The sequence below is a fragment of the Dreissena polymorpha genome, chromosome 4 (assembly GCF_020536995.1).
Source record: "Dreissena polymorpha isolate Duluth1 chromosome 4, UMN_Dpol_1.0, whole genome shotgun sequence".
Classification (NCBI taxonomy): domain Eukaryota; kingdom Metazoa; phylum Mollusca; class Bivalvia; order Myida; family Dreissenidae; genus Dreissena; species Dreissena polymorpha.
Window position 1 is genome coordinate 144,186,056 of NC_068358.1, and position 19,772 is coordinate 144,205,827.

General features: G+C 36.1%; 1 protein-coding gene across 1 annotated transcript; it reads right to left on the reverse strand.

Moving 5' to 3' along the window:
* Positions 1-1,419: 1,419 nt before the first annotated feature.
* Positions 1,420-10,184, reverse strand: LOC127877764 (uncharacterized). The gene is made up of 3 exons (XM_052423979.1): positions 9,884-10,184; positions 7,127-7,195; positions 1,420-1,911 (listed from the first exon to the last, which is right to left on the reverse strand). The coding sequence occupies exons 1-3, from the start codon at positions 10,094-10,096 to the stop codon at positions 1,870-1,872; spliced, it is 324 nt and encodes a 107-aa protein (XP_052279939.1). The 5' UTR covers positions 10,097-10,184; the 3' UTR covers positions 1,420-1,869.
* Between the last annotated feature and the right edge of the window lie 9,588 nt (positions 10,185-19,772).

The following is a 19,772-nucleotide window of genomic DNA, read 5'->3' on the forward strand; positions in this document are numbered from 1 at the left end:
TACGTTAATTTGACTAGTAGCCAAGTTTTTTTTACCTCAGGTGATTCAGTTACAGCTACAAACTGAATCGATACTTATGTGGCCCATATATATTGACGAAGTTTTATGAAGATTGAGCATTCAGGTTTCAAAAGGCTATTTTTAAACAAATGTGTTGACCAAGTTGACAAGATTGAACTAAACATGTGACTTCTATAGTATTTACACGGTTTTACTATGGAGTTGAAAATTGCCCCGCCCCTGGTGGTAATATTTATCGACCGACCGAAACCATACTCAAACTCAACCAATCTATCATTAGAACAGATGCTCTTATCAAGTTTTACGAACATTGCAATAACATACGACTTCTAGAGATTTCACAATGCTTCACTATAGCCATATAAGGAACAGGAACCAAAGCTGTTGCATAACTCAGACGTACTATTATCACAACAAATGTTCTTGTCAACTTTCATAAAGATGGACTATTGGAGTAAATTGTAACTTATAGAGCGTTCACAAAGTAGTTTCTTCAGTTGAACATAGTGAACTAGTTGTTGTACAAACGCAACCCAGTTTTGAACGCAGCCAAGATTTAATTGGCAAACAATGTTGTGACTTAGCATCATATATTATTCAGCAAATCGATCAACCGCAGATCTTTCATGTTCAAATGCGAATCAAATGTGACAATAGGATTTCAATAGTGTCGTACTTTCACATTCCCCTTTCACATACCAGATTCTTATTGGTGTATCAAACCGCTGTTCTGTAGTGTACTTTTTTCCTAAATGAGGTAAATATTTTTTATTCGACATACCGCATTTTTACTAAAGAATAATCTCATTTAAATAGACAAAAAAGGCAGAAGTGTCGTTCCTGATGGGAACTGCAAAAGCAAAGCTTTACGCAAAAGCTGGAAGTCCCTTTTTCTAGAGCCATTGCTCAATTATTACCGCACTTTAAGTTCATTGGTGATGAAACATTGCTCTTCGCTTCCTTAAGTATTGGCTATCAATAAATGATTTGATAAATTGAAACTTAATTTGAAAGTGTAACCTCACATTATTCCTGCTCTACTATGGTATGTTCAACAATGATGAATTATTAATTTCTACACACAATGTCAAACATTTTCTATCAAGGAAGCGAACATATACTCTTGTATACAGTAAATAATCTAATTATTAAGAGTTTTGTTGTAACGAGCAACGAATATTCAACTGGGAAAAATATTAGTATTAATCTGTGTTAACACTTATAAACGATCGAGAAAAAAAGGTCGATGTTAGTAAGTCCCTTCAAAAACGCAAGCCATTTATGAAACGCAATTTGTAGGTTGTTCGTGAAATGGTTGTTCAACGGCTCGCATCTTCGATTTTGCTTAAAATGACTCTAGCCTGCTTGAAATTGAAAAGAATTAAACTAAAACAAGCGCACAATTATATAATTTTATTGAAATACAAAAGGCGTAAAAAAAGAAGAAACACGTTTTCTAAATGCTATACTACACTTAACATAATGTACATTCGGACATAATAAAATATTTCGCACGTACATCAAGTAGCAAAAAATAATAATTAATTTGCGTAGATCACAGTTTATTTTGAGAAATTTGAAATACTTGTAAATAAATAAAAAATGAATGATAACAAAGATTGTTTAACAGATTGGCAAAACATAAATTGCGTTCTGATATTGAAACAAAAAAACCATTATTAGTGTATCTTCACAAGAAATACGACTGTATATTATGCGGTAAACAAAGAGTAACTATAATCAATAGAAAAGTTGTCCAATTCATTTTCGTTGCTGTTCCGTTTCAATGTTGACGTTGGCAGGGATGAAAGCATGACGTCATAAGATGATGCCGATGGTTCCCGGTTCCTATTCTCGCACCATGGACATCCCTTGATGCCCACCGAGTTCCTGAAAACCACAGATCATACATACATATAAGAGGTGCAGACAAAACAAGCGCAGTTCCTTATAAGCTCACGAATAAACAATAGAGGAAGCAGAAAAAATCTTCAATAATATGAATAAGCGCCTGAATTATCAAATTAATGACAGTCAAATAACAAGTTGAAACAAATCAAATAATTCAATTGATATTAAACAAACACAATCTATAATCAAGTTTATAACAGAACATAATCAAACAATCAAGTTGATAACCGAACACAAGAAAATACATGTAATAAAGTTGACAAAAATACACAATCAAATAGTCAAGTTGGTAACCAAAAACAATTGATTGTTTTGGTAGAGACCGAATAAAACCATAAGAAGACATGCACTATCAGTGATTCGACTTTTTATTGACTAATGGTGTCCGTGTGAATTGTTTTGCCGATTGATGGATAAACTGTGTGTAATTTTGAGGTGGTTAGCGTGTGGCTTTGATATTAATTAGTGAAAACATAATTTTGAATGATAAATAATCATATTATAACGAACAATCAACTTTTCTGAAAAAAAAGTTTTCACTATCAAATATATATATATATATATATATTTAACAAGGTGTCCAACTCAAAGGCATCCGAAAACGGGGTGCATCGCTTTGAACAGCCACAACTTCATCAATTGTGTAGCGATTTTCACGATCTTGGTCTTATTCAACGCAGAAATGAATTTCTGTTCTAGAAATGTATATATCATGTTATATAACTACAAATGCTTCGTAAAATTTTAAGAAATAATACGGTACACAACTCGCGTAATCTATCTGACACCGATCAGACAGGAATAATGAATGAAATCTTAAGTTGTAAAGACACACCTTCGCATTGGAGCAATGAAATCACTCGTGTGTTTAAAATGTTAGGTTAGTTGAAATGTATGTAAACAAAGGTTTCAAACGGCGCTGGACAATTAGTTTTGATGCATCATTCAACGGCAAGCACGGTAAGAATGATTTTTTTTTCATACGTTTTATTGAATTATGGTATCAAGGTCCGTGAACTTTGCAGGGAAAATGCCCTTTACTCCGTGAAGATTTTATTCATTTAACCTGTCTGATTGATGTTAAGTAGGTCACGCGAGTTGTGTATCGTGTTATTTTTAAAAGTTGACACAGCATTTGTAAAATATTGCAAGACATGTACATTTCCAGAAAGGAATTTTTTTGCGTTGAATAAGACCAAGATCGTAAAAATCGCTGCACAATTAATAACGTTATGGCTGTTCAAAGCGATGCACCCCGTTTTCGGGTGATTTGAGTTGGATACCTTGTTATATATATATTTGATAGTGATTTTTTTTCCAGAAAAGTTGATTGTTCGTTATAATATGTATTTTTTATTCTAAATGATGTTTTCACTAATTAATATCATAGCCACACGCTCACCACCTGTGTGTGAAACCATGTGTGATATGGCGACGGGTGGTTACACAGTGTGTGATCGGACGATGAACGGATAAACAGGGAATGATGTTGGCGATGGTTTGATGTTCGCGATGGTTTGATGTTCAAGGTTTGATTGGCGATAATATATACATTTTATACAGTGGAAGAGATTTGGCGATGTATAGATGCGCATATATATATTTGAAGATAATCAATCAGTGGGTACAAAGAGGTTGATTTTGCGATGAATAAGTACATAATGTGTCGTTTGACTTAAAATTTCCACATGTTGCGTTAATATGACTATGAATGGAAACTTCTTCAGTAAAGATCGGAAAGCCGGTGATCTATACAAATTACCGGTGAAAATTGTTGGATAAATGTCTTTTCTATGAGTAGCGCTTTTTGGAATAACGGGTTTAATGCATGCGCGTAAATTATCGTCCCAGATGAGCCTTTGGAGGCCGCACAGAAATGAATTTCGTTTAGAAGGGGCGTACATTAAACAAAAAATTCATAAAAGCGAAAAGGTGTCGCACTTGATTAGCCTGTGCGGAATGCACAGGCTCCAGAGCGTGGCTCATTTTTTTAAAAGTATTATTTGCAAGAAATGGGTTATCTTAAGACACAAATAGTCAAATAATTAGTAAACTAGAGTTTAAATACTAAAATGGAGGCAACACTGATATTTTCTTTAAAATTCAATGTATTTGATCTCAAATTGTCGTAGTGTTTATAACTATATTTATTCGCTGTTCTACTAGTATTACCATAAATGGGTCGCGGCTGAAATGTTTAGCCATATAACTTGGGCGAAACGAATACTTGGTTGATAGTATTTATATGATTCATTTTAATCTTAAGATGTTTTTCGAGGAATTAGATACACACAATCGTTTCACGTTGCTACTATAACCACTTAGGTATGTAAAGTCAACTTGTATCTAGGTTACAATTGTGTAAACCATCTCACAGCTGTACCAAAGACGTTAATCCGTGAAATTAATTGAAACTTGAGCCAGCGAGCACTAATGTGTGTTTCACTTTCGTTTAAAAAAACAACAAATGAATCGCGCTCTTAGACAACGGGTTTAATATATGTGCGTAAAGTGTCGTGTCAGATAAGCTTTTGAAGTCCGCACAGTCTAATCAGGGACGAAAGTTTCCGCCTTAAATGGAATTTCGTCAATAAGAGTCTTCCTGTAAACTACAAATACAATAAAAGTGAAAATGTCGTCCCTGATTAGCCTATGTGGACTGCACTGTGTGGACTAGATTGTGTTCGAGCTTATTTTTATATTGTTTGAAAACATTAAGTTTTATTTATTCGACGTTAAGACATTTTATTAAAAGCCTCTCCATGAAGAAATTTGAATAGTGACAATTAATTGTCATGTCACTTAATTTGAATAGAATGAACCTTATTCCGTTAGCCCCGCATAAATAAGATAATGCCAATGCGATCAGGTTGACTAGAAAACGCGACGACTAAACGACGCGATAATACAATACGGCAAATCGCAACTTCCCTCTCTCGAATCGCGTTCTCGCCTTTGCAGGATATCAAATATATATATTTATTGGTTAGTAATTCGGAACAACTATGCCACATTCAAAACTCGCTATATTTCCGGATGTATATCCGAATAAGTGGTGTATTTTGTGGGCCACATAAATTAATTTGATATTTCTTTACGGACATTGAAAATCTGTTTGCATTGCTGTGGATCACCATTGCAAGGCAAGCCTAGCTATCGGCTTTACAGTACTGCAACTTGGTGATTTAACATCCAAGCCCGTAAGTAAGAAATAACATAATATAATATTTAATAACATATATTATATTTAGTGTTTACGGATGCCCATAATTAAACGTTGATGTTGAACCGCAGTCATGGATGTAAAATCTTAATCACTTCAATCAAAATCAAACGGGCGCACATTTTATCACAACGAAAATCAGTATGTATGACGTACACACTCTTTCGCAAGTTGCGGGCAGTGAACTCGAGTGTTTTTGCAATGTTTGTGGAGTCCTAAGCTGTTTGATTGATTAATCGCGAAACCAGTTTTTGTTGAGCCGGAAATTGCGGTACTTAAGCATCTTGCGAAATGCATGTCAAATTTGTTCTTTGGCTTTGGGCGTTGCCTTTTCTCTGAGTGTTTTACAGCTTCCCTTGAACACTAAATAATATATGTACAATTGAGCCACTGATCATGCCCGAATATGCCATTGCTTTGTTTGACGGAGACATTTTTGTGCTCCAATGCTCAAGACTATAAGGGTCGTTGAATAGTTGGCGGTTAGATATTAACTTACATCTTAATGTTGTCTATTTTATAGACATATTTTGTAAAATCACACCATCTTTTAGAGCGTTACACTATGCGTATCTACATTTTTAAATGGTGGGAAATCACTAATTAGTAGAATATCTATAAGTGATTTTTCACGTAAATACAGGTTGGACACAAGTATGTGCTCATTATTGGTACATATCCTAATTCCTTACTTATTAAGTTATGTAGTCAATTTCTACGGGCAAGAATGACATAGTTAGAGGACTAAATAAAATGACACTTGTCCAACTACTTCGTCTAAGTTCTTCTCAATATAAAACAATGTGAAGGACGTAAAGCTAGTTCTTAAGTTCTTGTTCTTGAAATAATAGTCAATTAAACTGCGAACTGAAATACCAGAAGTCATTTGTATGCAAATGAGCCGCGCTCTGGAAAACACCAAGCTTAATGCATGTGCGTAAAGTGTCTTCCAAAGTTAGCCTTTGCAGTTCGCACAGGCTTATTAGGGACGACACTTTCCACTGTTATGTTTTTTGTGTCACGTTATCGTTCATAGTTCATGAACGACACATAGTTATAACAATGTTCATTACTCTTAAATTACTGGTGTGTAGCTTATCATTCGATATCTCGTCATGCGCGTATTGCAATGATGACGAGATTTGCATTAACTACCATTTTCCCGTGTCACGCATGGGATAAGTCCGTCCCTCTCTATTTATGTTAATTTCTCTGCATAATGTGGGATAAAATATACAACAATATCATATATCAGTTTCCAATCCAGTTTCATATCTGACATAACTAATATGTTCAGTTGTACAAATACGTTGTGATTGCTACATGATTGTGTCTTTTTCCATCTGTTCACCTCTAGATCTATATGCTAACTGATTATTTCCCGCTAACATTTGCCCCGTGAAACTCAGTTATGAATTCCATTGGTCAGTGTTTTATGCGTGCTAATTGCTGGTTGGCTAGATTACTAAAGATACTGAATCAATGAAGCCCTGGGAACGGGATAAACAATCCACCCACATATTGACAAACTTTGTCAAACCTTTTGATAAGAGATTTTACTGTATAAACACATTTGCTGGACCAATACAAACATACCCGGCCGTGTGTCAACTATACTATTCTTTAATCTATCCCTCATCGATAAGCTTATTTGTACATATGTGCACTTTGTGACTGTCATGTTAACGGGCCCTTTTGATAACATTTTCAATATTTCTTACATGAGGTAAACCTCTAAACAAACACCAAGGAGGAAAAAGTCGCCCTTAATTAGCCTGTGCATACTACACAGGCTAATCTGAGACGACACTTAACGCACATGCATAACGCCCGCTTTTCCCAGAGCGAGGCTCAAATACTTCCACGAATGAATAAATGAATTAATTAATGAATATGTGAATGAATGAATGAATTACTTAATCAATGAATTAATGAATGAATCAATTAATGAATCCATTAGGGAGTACTTACATTTGCCTCCTGGACGAGCGCACATAGACCACAGAACCAGGCCATCAGGCAGTCGCCACCAAAGGAACCCTGAAAATACATGGAAAATAATACCGATAACATCAGTCCATCGGGAAGTAATCACCAAAGGAACCATAGACACCCTTGAGGTTAATTATATAGTTTACGGAACCAAGGAAATTAAACAATCGCTTCACTGAAAATGCAAAGGCTACATAGAGTGCTTAAAGTAAATAATAAAGAGCCACGTGGTATATGATGTAAATGGAAACTTCTGTCATACATGATTTATGCTGAGTGAATGACCCGCAATCACTGCATTATAAACTACGGAATTCGGATAGTGCCATCTATAATCTCGTCCTTCCTTCATCAAGGGCGACACACGACACACAAAGCGACGCACGAAGCGATACACGATATTTTGTGCGACACACGAAGCGACACATTAAATTTCTCGTGATAGACGAAGCGACGCGCGAGAATGTACATGTACCACGAAATATCGCCCTTGTGTAGGTAGCCCAAAAGGCGATATATCGTGATAAATATCGCGTGTCGCTTCGTGTATCGCGCAAAATATCGTTAGTCGCTCGTGTGTAATGAACGAAATGCTAACACATAAGCTTATCGTATTTTCCTGAATATAACAAGAAATGTGTTTGTCAGAAACACTATGTCCCCTTTTGCGCCGCTTTTTTTTACCTTTGACCTTGAAGGATGACCTTGAACTTGACCTTTCACCACTCAAAATGTGCGGCTTCATGAGATACACATGCATGCCAAATATCAAGTTGCTATCTTCAATATTGCAAAAGTATTCATAAAATTTGCGATTTTGACCACATATATTTGACCTTTGACCTTGAAGGATGACCTTGACCTTTCACCACTCAAAATGTACAGCTCCATGAGATACATATGCATGCCAAATATCAAGTTGCTATCTTCAATATTTCAAAAGTTATTGCAAATGTTAAAGTTGGCGCAAACCAACCAACCAACAGACCAACAGACAGGGCAAAAACAATATGTTCCCCACTATAGTGGGTGGGGGACATAAAAAGCAACTTAGCCAGGCGAATGTTGTCTGCATTTTACATTAAGATGCGTCTATATATGGACAAAAAATAGTCATATGCTGTAATGCGCGAGTGCATTTTAGCATTCCTCACATTACTCTTAAATGTTTACAATGTACGGCCCCAAGGGACGAAAGGTTAAAATTAGATCGTTTGAGAATAGGTAACCCGTGTCATAATCGATCGATAGTTTCAGTGGTTGTTTTGCGTTGTTGGCTTTGATAGACCACTCAAGCAAATCGGTTTCTACTTCTTCACATTGATATCGTGACCAGTTACTTAGGATACTTCCAATAGCAAGTAGTAACGTCATAGATTCAACCTCGGCCTAGATATTGTCAAGATATTCTATTGCTGAATTATCAATTGCCTTGTTTTTTAAAACTTTACCCACTATTCCCATCGGACCGAGAGAGCAATCTATAATAGCCGCACTAATAACATGGTTATACACATGTACAATGGAATGCGGTAAATTAGCCCCAGGAGATAAACGGCCCTACTTTTCCAGACCTATTTTGCATCGAGATTTATCCAAAATTGCCCTTGTGCAACCAAATTCTAGAGTACCATTTACTGCATATGAAAGGGTATATGAATAAATCAACCCTTGACTACTTTACATAACATAGCTTTAAGCTACAAAACACAACACACAGCATATCATGATAAAAACATAATTTAAGCGAAATATGATTTACAATGAAGATAGGGTTTACGAAAAGTGAGAGACGAAAACAAGTAAACAAGTAAATATGTCCAGTATTATCCTCGACTGTATATTGTTATTGGAAATAAACATTTCGAAACAAGTAATACAAAGCATCGCTTATCATCCAAGTTTATGGTCCTTTAAAGCATGATACTGATGAATACTTAGAACGCGAATTACCTCGCGCGCATCATCAATCAGTCGTACTATTGTGTATCCCTTCTAAGCCCCCTTGACTCCCTTGACCCCAACACAAATTAAAAAAAAATATCCGCTGCCGCGTGAAATTCACTGTTACGTCTTCATTTGCATATGTGTGTGCAGAGGCAATCATTAATACAATTTAAAGGGACATGTTCACGATTTGGTAAATTGACAAAATTGAAAAACAAACGTTTCAGATTTGCATGTTTTCGTTGTAGTTGTGGTTTTTTTTTCGAGGAAAAAATAATACTGAACATGCCCTAAGTTATCCATAATATGAATCTTTTGACGATTTAAGACCTGAAACTTATAATCTTTACCAACGCAAAACGATTGAATAATTGAGATAGTTCTCTTGTTATTGTAATATTTTGTGAAACGACCTGGATGGCGGTATAAAATTACATTTTATGGGTAACTGCACGGATGGCTGAATGGTTTAATCGTTGAACAATTTTTACTCTCTTTATTTTTTTGCAGTTTTATACTGGAGCCTTTTAATTCTGATGTTTACATTTATCAATTTAAAGCTTCTAGTGACAAATGTCAAAACATGCCAAAATCGGTGAACATATCCCTTAAAAAACGTATTTAATATTTCCAAGAGTACACACGTTATTATTTGTATTTCGTATTTATTAACGAGCGTATTTCTAAGTTAATGAGATATAAATTAGATAGATGTAAGTTTATATATGTTAAATAATTTAACTACAGCATTTTTGCTATTATAAATTGACAACAACAAAGACCACTTACATCGATACCCTTCGTTTCCCTCACTTTGCCCCTAATTTTTGCACGTGACCAGATTCCGATGGGTCCCAGTATTGAGAGAAATCCGTACAGGCAACACGACTCCCCTACTTTCTCAGCAGTTTGTCCAGCAGTCAAACACGGGACAAAATATGTTATGATGCAAACGCCACAATTAGAAAAGCATCCAAACAATCCGTTTTGCCACTCGCCCATTTTCCGGTTATTGTTCGCAAACTGTGCGTAAACGTCTAATCCTTACTGAACCGCACCCGATGTGTACACTAAGCTGTGTTGCCCGCTAGCGGCGCACCGTGACGATAAACCAGGCAAGCATCTGATTCGTTAACATTCAAACTGTATCAGCTTATTAAATAAAACATCAAAGCGCCAAGAGCATTTAGTTCAAGACGTCAATATGTTCGTTGTTCATCTGTTAGATAACTGACATCAAGGCTAGGAAGCTTGCATCACCGATTCGCTAAGTAATTAACAATAAGCAAAATTTGATTATGCCTCGGGCGTATCTTTTTTCGAAAGAATTGTATGACGCGATAACGCTTAAAAATGCCCTTCAGCTTTAAATTTTAATGATAGGTTGGCAGGTTAAAGAGATTGCAATCTCATGCGATGTGTGTTTTTGTATTATTTTGATGGTGAAATTTACAGCTGATCATCACCACTTGCCTGGAAGCTATGAGGTCCATACATGCTACCGATAGAAGTAAGAAATCGTATGATGGTGTTGTCCGATAAAGGGTCGAGGTTTTTGTTGAAATTACATTTTAATGATTTTATCATTTTAAATGTTCAATGTGATCAACAGCAAATCGTTACAAGCGCGCTGAGATAAGGTAGACATTTTATTTACGGAGCACAGTCTTGCAAGATTTGTAAAGCGCATGTAAATGATATGGCGAGGGACGCGTGGAACAAAATTTGCCATTGTTGTCGTTGCAATGCCACAAAACAAGGGCCACTTCGTCATTCTTAATGCTGGCGTACACCTCTTTTAAATATCACCTTCGTATGCATGTGGCATACATGTTTTACCGCTTAAACATGTAGTGATGTTGCATTTAACCATCACGTTTTATGGAAATTCTTAGCCTTAATACAAAAATAGTTATTAAATATCCTGTAAGATAATATAAAATACTTATTTTCTTAATTTCTTATAAATATCAATTTGTTTAAAATTTCGGATAAAGATATGTTAATGTACATGTATATCGTACTATGGACAATTTTAATATTAATATTTCCTAGCTCGAGGAGGAAATGTCAAATTGATGTACTCACCGTAAGATAATTTTGTGCATTTCCTTTTAATTAGACCACGTCGGGTATGCATATTACTTGGATGAGCAAGCAAATAGTCAATGAATATTTTAAATTGCATGCCTGTCAAATTATTGGTATTTATTAAGATGAGTGAATCATGCACAGACAGGCACTTGCGACTAGCTTTTTAGGTGACCAATACACACTATACAAGCAGGGATGTAGTTTCATAATTTCTAATTATCACGGGCGAAGCCATTAACGGTTTCGCTAGTATCTTGTTATCCCCCACCAAAGGCGGAGGGATATTGTTTTTGCGTTGTCCGTCCGTTCGTCCGTCAGTCAAGCCAAATCTTGAAGTGTTTTTGCGCATTTCATTTAAAATTGGTATGAGTATATATATGGATAAGAGGATTATGCACGCAAAATGTCATTGTATACCATCTGTTATTAACGGAGGAATGGCCCTTTGTGTCTTGAAAACTGCTTTTTTGAGTGTAAAATATAACACTTTTGTGTCCAGAAGCATATTGGCGAGGGATATCAATTCGACGAATTTGCTTGTTGATTATAATATTACTGGACTTTGGAAAGTATGTGTGTTAAGATGAAAGCAGCAAAATAAATATGAATGAAAACTTTGTCCATGTGTAAGCATCTTTGTTCAATTGAATAACGCTACCCTTACCAAACAATAACCAATTTATCCATCAACGACTCGATAATAATAGCTAATTTTCAATAAAGAATCAAGAGTTAAAAAGAATAACAAGTGCAGAATATCTAACACCTGCGGCGCAAATCGATGCCAAAAACCGTTGTGGTGAATTGTGTTCAATTGGGTCACAAAAACCTGATCGAACCACAACACCAAAATCTAGTAAGGTATGAAAATTACTGGTCGTTTGGTGGGTGTCAATTTCGAGCAATTTCGTTCATTGGTACTGATTAAAGTGGTCGTAATAGCGGATTAGCGGGTTGGTTGGATTAGTGAGTCTAACGACCATTGAAATATAGAAGGAAAAAATCGGGACTGAACAATGGTTGTCGTCTTACCGAGTTGGTCGTAATACCGAAGTGGTCGTAAATAGAGTTTTTACTGTACATAGCTCTACGAACTAACTGCAAAACAAATTAAAAGAATCAATGTTGTATTTGTATGGCTCTGCTAGCTTTACTAGTCCTACCTTTTGCTTTTGTTGGTTCTGTCCAATTGAGCATCGTTCTAGGTAACTTGGCTAATGCATGTGCGCTAAGTGCCGTACATCCCTTTATTGGATTTCCGCTAAGAAGAGAGTTGATTGAAACAAATAATACCGTAATAGACTGCTCAGGCTTATCTGGGACGACACTTGACGCTCATACATGGAGGTCAGTTTTCCAAGAACGAGGCTAAACTATCTTTTTCAAGAATTATTCATGAGTTTTCGTTCCTTTGCCATCTGATCAGTGGACTATAAAATGATTGGATCATGGCTGTATGTCGATTGTCTTCGTGTTTAAATGTGATTACTAAAATGGCGCGAAATAAGAAGTTGTGCACACACATTTAATTTACTGTTTGTGGCTGTTGTAAATATGACAGAATTTCCCCCACTTTATATTTTAAAGACAAAGAAAAATAAAAGACCCCTGTTACAAAACGTCATATTTAGATTTGAGCCGCCTAATGCAAATGCGCTGGCTGTAAATGTAGTTACGCTGGTCGCATACGGCACATACATCATTTTTGCACTAGGCGACTCGTTTGTCTAAACACATTGTTATGTGACCACAACCATACACTGATTTGCAGTGAAATTCTACTATTCTTCGATTCCAATGCAAACACATGTTGTATTAGGTAAAGATATGAAGACGGTGGAATTTATGTTGAGATTAATATAAATGACGGTGACATTGATGATTATATTGTTGATGAATTACGATAATATGATGCTGATGATGACCGTACATTTAATAAGAATGATAGAAGTGACGAATTGAAGATATGCGAGATTAAACAAAACTACGTTTCCTGTCTCTCTCTATTTGTACTTCTTCAAAGCATGAGGTCGATCTGTGATTTTGAAGACCGATTTTGGGTTTACAGCAAAGTGCGGTACTACAATGCTCTCTGTTAACACACTATAGATCAGCTTAAAAGCCGTCAGCGCTTTGATTTTTCTCTGCGTCGATCGGTGTTTGCTTTCAACTTCAGCTGTAGGCGACTTTGACGGATCGATCTCTTTTCCGAAATGTGTACAATTTACGTGAAAATTTTCCCTTTTTAACGCAATAATATTTATTTCTTTAGTTTAATGTTTATAAAACCCAATGCTTAACTGGTGTGCAATATGGGTTAGTTGTTAGCTACATCTGAAAATGTTCGATATAATGTTGTTTACTGTATAAGGTGAACACTAGTCAAAGAAGAAGAATTATAAATGTCTATGGAACGCCTCGTCGGCCTCCTGTTGACTATTGATATATCGGATGTTTCATTGAAAATATGTGGCTTTAAATCATATCATATGTGTTTTAATTGTAGGCTAATATTGCCATAGTAGGCGGTGTGTTTGTGATGTTATGATTTGTGTAATTGATGGTGTGTTGTGTTTCTGTCATGATATGATGTGTGTTTGTGATGGTATGCCGTGTGCTATTGATGGTGTGTTGTGTTTCTGTCATGATATGCTGTGTGTTTGTGATGGTTTGATGTATGTTATTGATAGTGTGTTGTTTTTCTGTCACGGTATTATGTATGTTTGTGATGGTATGGTGTATGTTATTGATGGTGTGTTGTGTTTCTGTCACAATATTCTGTGTGTTTGTGATGGTATGATGTGTGCTATTGATGGTGTGTTTTGTTTCTGTCATGATAGGCTGTGTGTTTGTGATGGTGTGATGTGTGTTATTGATGGTATGTTGTGGTTCTGTCATGAGTTTATGTGTGTTTGTAATTGCATGATGTGTGTTATTGATGGTGTGTTGTGTTTCTTTCATGATATGCTGTGTGTTTGTGATGGTATGATGTGCGTTATTGATTGATGGTGTATGGTGTTTCTGTCATGGTTATCTGTGTGTTTGTGATGGTTTTATGTGTGTGATTGATGATGTGTTGTGTTTCTGTCATGATATGCTATGTTTTTGTGATGGTATGCTGTGTAAAATGGATGATGTGTTGTGTTTCTGTCATCATATGCTGTGTGTTTGTGATGATATGATGTGCTATTGATGGTTTCTCGTTTTTATGTCATGATATGCTGTGTGTTTGTGATGATTTGATGTGTGTTATTGATGGTGAGTTGTGTTTTTGTCATGATATGTTATGTGTTTGTGATGGTATGATGTGTGCTATTCATGATGTGTTGTGTTTCTGTCATGGTAAACGTTCCGTTTAGAGGAAGTCCCTTTGTGATGATATGATGTGTGTTATTGATGATGTGTTGTGTTTCTGCCATATTTGCTGTGTGTTTGTGATGATATGATGTGTTCTTGATGGTGTGTTGTGTTTATTTCATGATATGCTGTGTGAATGTGATGATATGATGAGTTACTGATGGTGTGTTGTGTTTCTGTAATTATATGCTGTGTGTTTGTGATGGTTTGATGTGTGTTATTGATGGTGTGTTGTGTTTTTCTGTCATGATATGCTGTGTGTTTGTGATGGTGTGATGTATGTTATGGATGGTATGTTGTGTTTCTGTCATGATTTTCTGTGTGTTTTTGATGGCATGATGTATGTTATTGATGGTGTGTTGTGTTTCGTTCATGATATGCTGTGTGTTTGTGATGGTATGATGTGTGTTATTGCTGGTGTGTGGTGTTTCTGTCATGATATGCTGTGTGTTTGTGATGGTGAGATATGTGTATTTGATGGTATGTTGTGTATCTGTCATGGTTTTCTGTGTGTTTGTGGTGGCATGATGTGTGTTATTGGTGGTGTTTTGTGTTTCTGTCACAATATGCTGTGTGTTTGTGGTGGTATGATGTGTGCTGTTGATGGTGTGTATTGTTTCTGTCATGATATGCTGTGTGTTTGTGATGGTATAATGTGTGTTATTGATGTCGTGTTGTGTTTTTGTCATGATATGATGTGTGTTTGTGATGATATGATGTGTTATTGATGGTGTGTTGCGTTTGTGTCATGATTTGCTGTGTGTTTTGATGGTATGAGGAGTGTTTTTTTATGTTGTGTTGTGTTTTTGTAATAATATGCTGTGTGTTTGTGATGGTGTGATGTGTGTTATTGATGGTGTGTTGTATTTCTCTCATGATATGCTGTGTGTTTGTGATGATATGATGTGTTATTGATGGTGTGTTGTGTTTCTGTCATGATATGCTGTGTGTTTGTGGTGGTATTAGGAGGGTAATTGGTGATGTGTTGTGTTTCTGTAATTATATGCTGTGTGTTTGTGATGGTATGATGTGTGTTATTGATGGTGTGTGGTGTTTCTGTCATGCTATGCTGTGTGTTTGTGATGGTGTAATGTGTGTTATTGATGGTATGTTGTGTTTCTGTCATTATTTTCTGAGTGTTTGTGAGGGCATGATGTGTGTTATTGATGGTGTGTTGTGTTTCTTTCATGATATGCTGTGTGTTTGTTTTGGTATTATGTGTGTTATTGATGGTGTGTGGTGTTTCTGTCATGACATGCTGTGTGTTTGTGATGGTGTGATGTATGTTATTGATGGTATGTTGTGTTTCTGTCATGGTTTTTTGTGTGTTTGTGATGGCATGATGTGTGTTATTGGTGGATTGTTGTGTTTCTGTCATGATATACTGTGTGTTTGTGATGGTGTGATGTGTGTAATTGATGGTATGTTGTGTTTCTGTCATGGTTTTCTGTGTGTTTGTGATGGAATGATGTGTGTTATTGGTGGTGTGTTGTGTTTCTGTCATGATATGCTGTGTGTTTTTGATGGTATGATGTGTATTATTGATAATGTGTTGTGTTTCTGTCATGATATGCTTTGTGTTTGTGATAGTATGATGTGTGCTATTTATGATGTGTTGTGTTTCTGTCATGGTAAACGTTCCGTTAGGAGGAAGTCTCTTCTTAGTGAAAATCCAGTTTAGGTGGAAAGTGTCGACCCAGATTAACCTGTGCGTACTTTTTCCCAAGAGCGAGGCTTCAATATAATTAGCTAATTTTGTATGGAAGTAGGATGCATGCAAATAAAACATCTAATATGCAAACTTAAAAAGATACGTTTTACATAAATTTGAGGATTATCGAACGTTTTGGTTTTGTCACGAGAAGAGGATAATATGTTTGTTGTCTATATGCACGCTGTGATGGTTAAATTCACTTAACAATAAATGTCTCATTTAAAAATTAAAAAGAAGTATGTAAAGTATTTAGCATGGAACGAAAATTACTTAGCATGGAACGGGGTATATAATTACAAATTGCATTTCGTGTTTAAAATAGTCGTTTTCAAAACAAACAAGATCGTCGTTTTTTTTGAATGCACGGACATGGAATATAACAAGAAATGCCGATCCCTGAAAGAGTAAATAAGGAAATTATTTTAAGAATATTAAACGTTTTTAAACATAACCACACTTGTCTTTGTGTCCTTCATTTACTTAAACATTGTGATAAAACTTTTTAAAAAAATGCACCCTATTATCTCCCATTATAAAATGGTGGTCCCATAATTGCCCATACAATTGTAGGCCCCATACACACTGTTTAAAAGTGCGGGTTTTGTATCCACCCTTAAAAATTGGGGACGCATTTTAAATGTTATGAGCCCATATTCGCCCTGTAAACATGTAGAACCTTTATCCGCCCTTTAAAATTGCGAGTCCTATAATCCCCCTTTTTGCCCTATTCCACTACGAAAACAAGCCCACGATTCGCTATGATGTTTCACATTTATTGAATCGGGAAGACTCGTGACAGTCTGCGATTCAGTTACGACAGTGGTACGATTGAGTTACGACGAATCGTGGGGTTCGGTTGAAGTCTTGCGAATAGGATCGCGACTTCACTACGATGTGTAAGAATCTACTGCGACTGTACCACGAACGATGCAGATTTGTCACGACTAAGTTAGGACCTCACCGAACGCACCAATGAATTCGGCGCCAATATCTACTGATATTGATTCTAACACGGCATGCGACTTGTTTTCTATAGACAAAGATGCAGATCGGTCACGACTAAGCTATGACCTCACCGAACGCACCAATGAATTCGGCACCAATATCTAATGATATTGATTCTAACACGGCATGCGACTTGTTTTCTATAGACAAAGAAGGAAATAAAGTGTGGGTTATTCTGCAATAAATTATGGGCGGAGCTTAATGTTTCGAAAATAGTTAATAAAGAATAAGTAAATAAAATATTGCAGTAAAATGCACGTGCTTAAATCCCGCTCTTAAAGAAATGTAAAAAAATATAACACGTATATAAATGTTATAAAACAACAAATTGTATATTTGGTGATAAGTGGCATGACCACGCCTGCTAAGAATTTGTTTGTTAAGAAACGTAATTAAGAAAACATTTATAGCATGTCAGCTTTTCAGAAGAATTAACACATGTGACGTCAATTAGTTTCTATGAGTGTTGTTCTCAGTGAAAGTGACGTAAATTGCAAAATATTTATGAATGAAAACGACGTCAAATGTTTGTACAATTCAATGACGTCACTAAATAGTGAACTTTGTACTAAGAAGGGCGGAGTATTGAAAAATATAGTTCACGTCCAAAAGCTTGAAGCAAATCAATCAGAATCGTGTAAGAATAGAAATAATATTTTTTTATGATGGCTTGTTGTCGAATAACCCTCATTAAGGAGTATAGATTTGTGCTATCAAAGAACTCGTGCTCCGCATTCGTGATTTAATTCCTACGCATCTATACTCCTTACTGTGGGTTATTCGACAACAAAAAATGATGGAAAAATATTATTTCTTTATTATTCTTTACAAAATCGTAACTGTTTCGCAACTAAATCGCGAGAATCTTAGCGGGCTCGCAACTCACTCGGGGTGAACCCTTGAGAATCTTGACAAAGTCGTAAATGATTCGTAGACAGATCACGTGATCACCGATTTCCCGATTGAGTCACGAATTACCTAAGATTCCATTACGACGCCCAAGAACGCAATACGACACTGTTACGAGTCAACTGCGATTAAATTCGGTCCTGGAGGTCTTGGTCAAATTTTAAACACGTTTTAAAACTGGCCGCGATTTTTGGGAGCTCACGACTCGCCCGCGACTAGCTACGAATGAGTTAGGACCTTCGCCGATTGAGTTACGAATGTCCATGACATCAAAATATTGGAAATCGGGCAAATCGTGGGGAATCGGGTCGTAGTGGAATACCCCTATTAAAAAGAGCGGACTCATTTACACCCTTTTTAATTATGGGGTACTTTTACAACTTTTAAAGATTTGGATCCCATATCAACACTTAAAACACGTTAGCCTCTTGTCAAACCTTTGTTAATTTTGGCCCCATATCTGCCCTTTCAAAGAGTAAGCCCACACCTTCCAATACAACAGCGTGGGTTCCATTTCCATAATAAGCTTTTGCACCATATCCACCCATAAAAGTGTGGGTTGCATACCCATGAAAACAGCTGGCCCATATCCACTTTTAAAAAACGTGAGCCATAGACTTGTGTCAACCATTTGTATTTGTTTTGCTTTTACCACTGTTTTAAAGTTTGGAACTTATATCCGCCATTACAAAATTGACCATTATATGCAGTTATTAAAATTCTTTATCCTAAATTGATTAGGCCCAATACCCGCCGTTTTAAAGTGTGGGCCTATATCTGCCATTAAACAAGTTAGGCCGTATATCCTACCATTCAAAAGGTGGTCCCTTATCCGTCCTTTGTCCTACTATGTACATGAGCTGACCCCATACGCATGCGCATGTCATCAGCTTATTGTGAAAGGAGACTAGCTATACACAATTATAAATAAAAACAAAACCACCAAGAACAAACGTTACAGTACTTTATAAATTAAATGGTAATTTAACTCGAGGCTTAATACAATGTGTGCACTGCAGGTACGACTATTTTATCAACAGCTACAATTATTTGATATTTGTATGTGTAGGCGAAATGTAAGCGATGATAAAAATGTGGTTAACTACACCTACGCAACTTTTCATTTAAAGCACAATTTTTATCTCAGTGGTCTTATTTCAAAATGATTGCATCGTTATACATGAGAGGTCGCAAAATTGATTTGATTTCAAAATGTTCTAATCTTTATGAACATATAAGAGTATTCTGTTTTACAAAAATGAGTGGGCGTTTAATGTGGTAAACTATGGAAACGTATATGGTACACCCTGATACTGTGATGATGTCAACATTATATGACGGCATGATATGAAAAAGGTGTCATGTCGTCAAAAATAACTCATCATGTCGACTAAAACTACGATGGCAAGTCATTTTCAAAAGAGCATGACGCCTAAAATTATGTTGATTTGTCGACATAAGATAAGTTGTCAAGACTTAAACAACCCGCATGTTGGCATAAGAGCCTAAATCTCTGACGATATTTTAACCTTTATCCGTCTTGTAAATTTAACTATTTCTGTATTGTTTACTGTATGAAGGCATATATCTTGATGACTT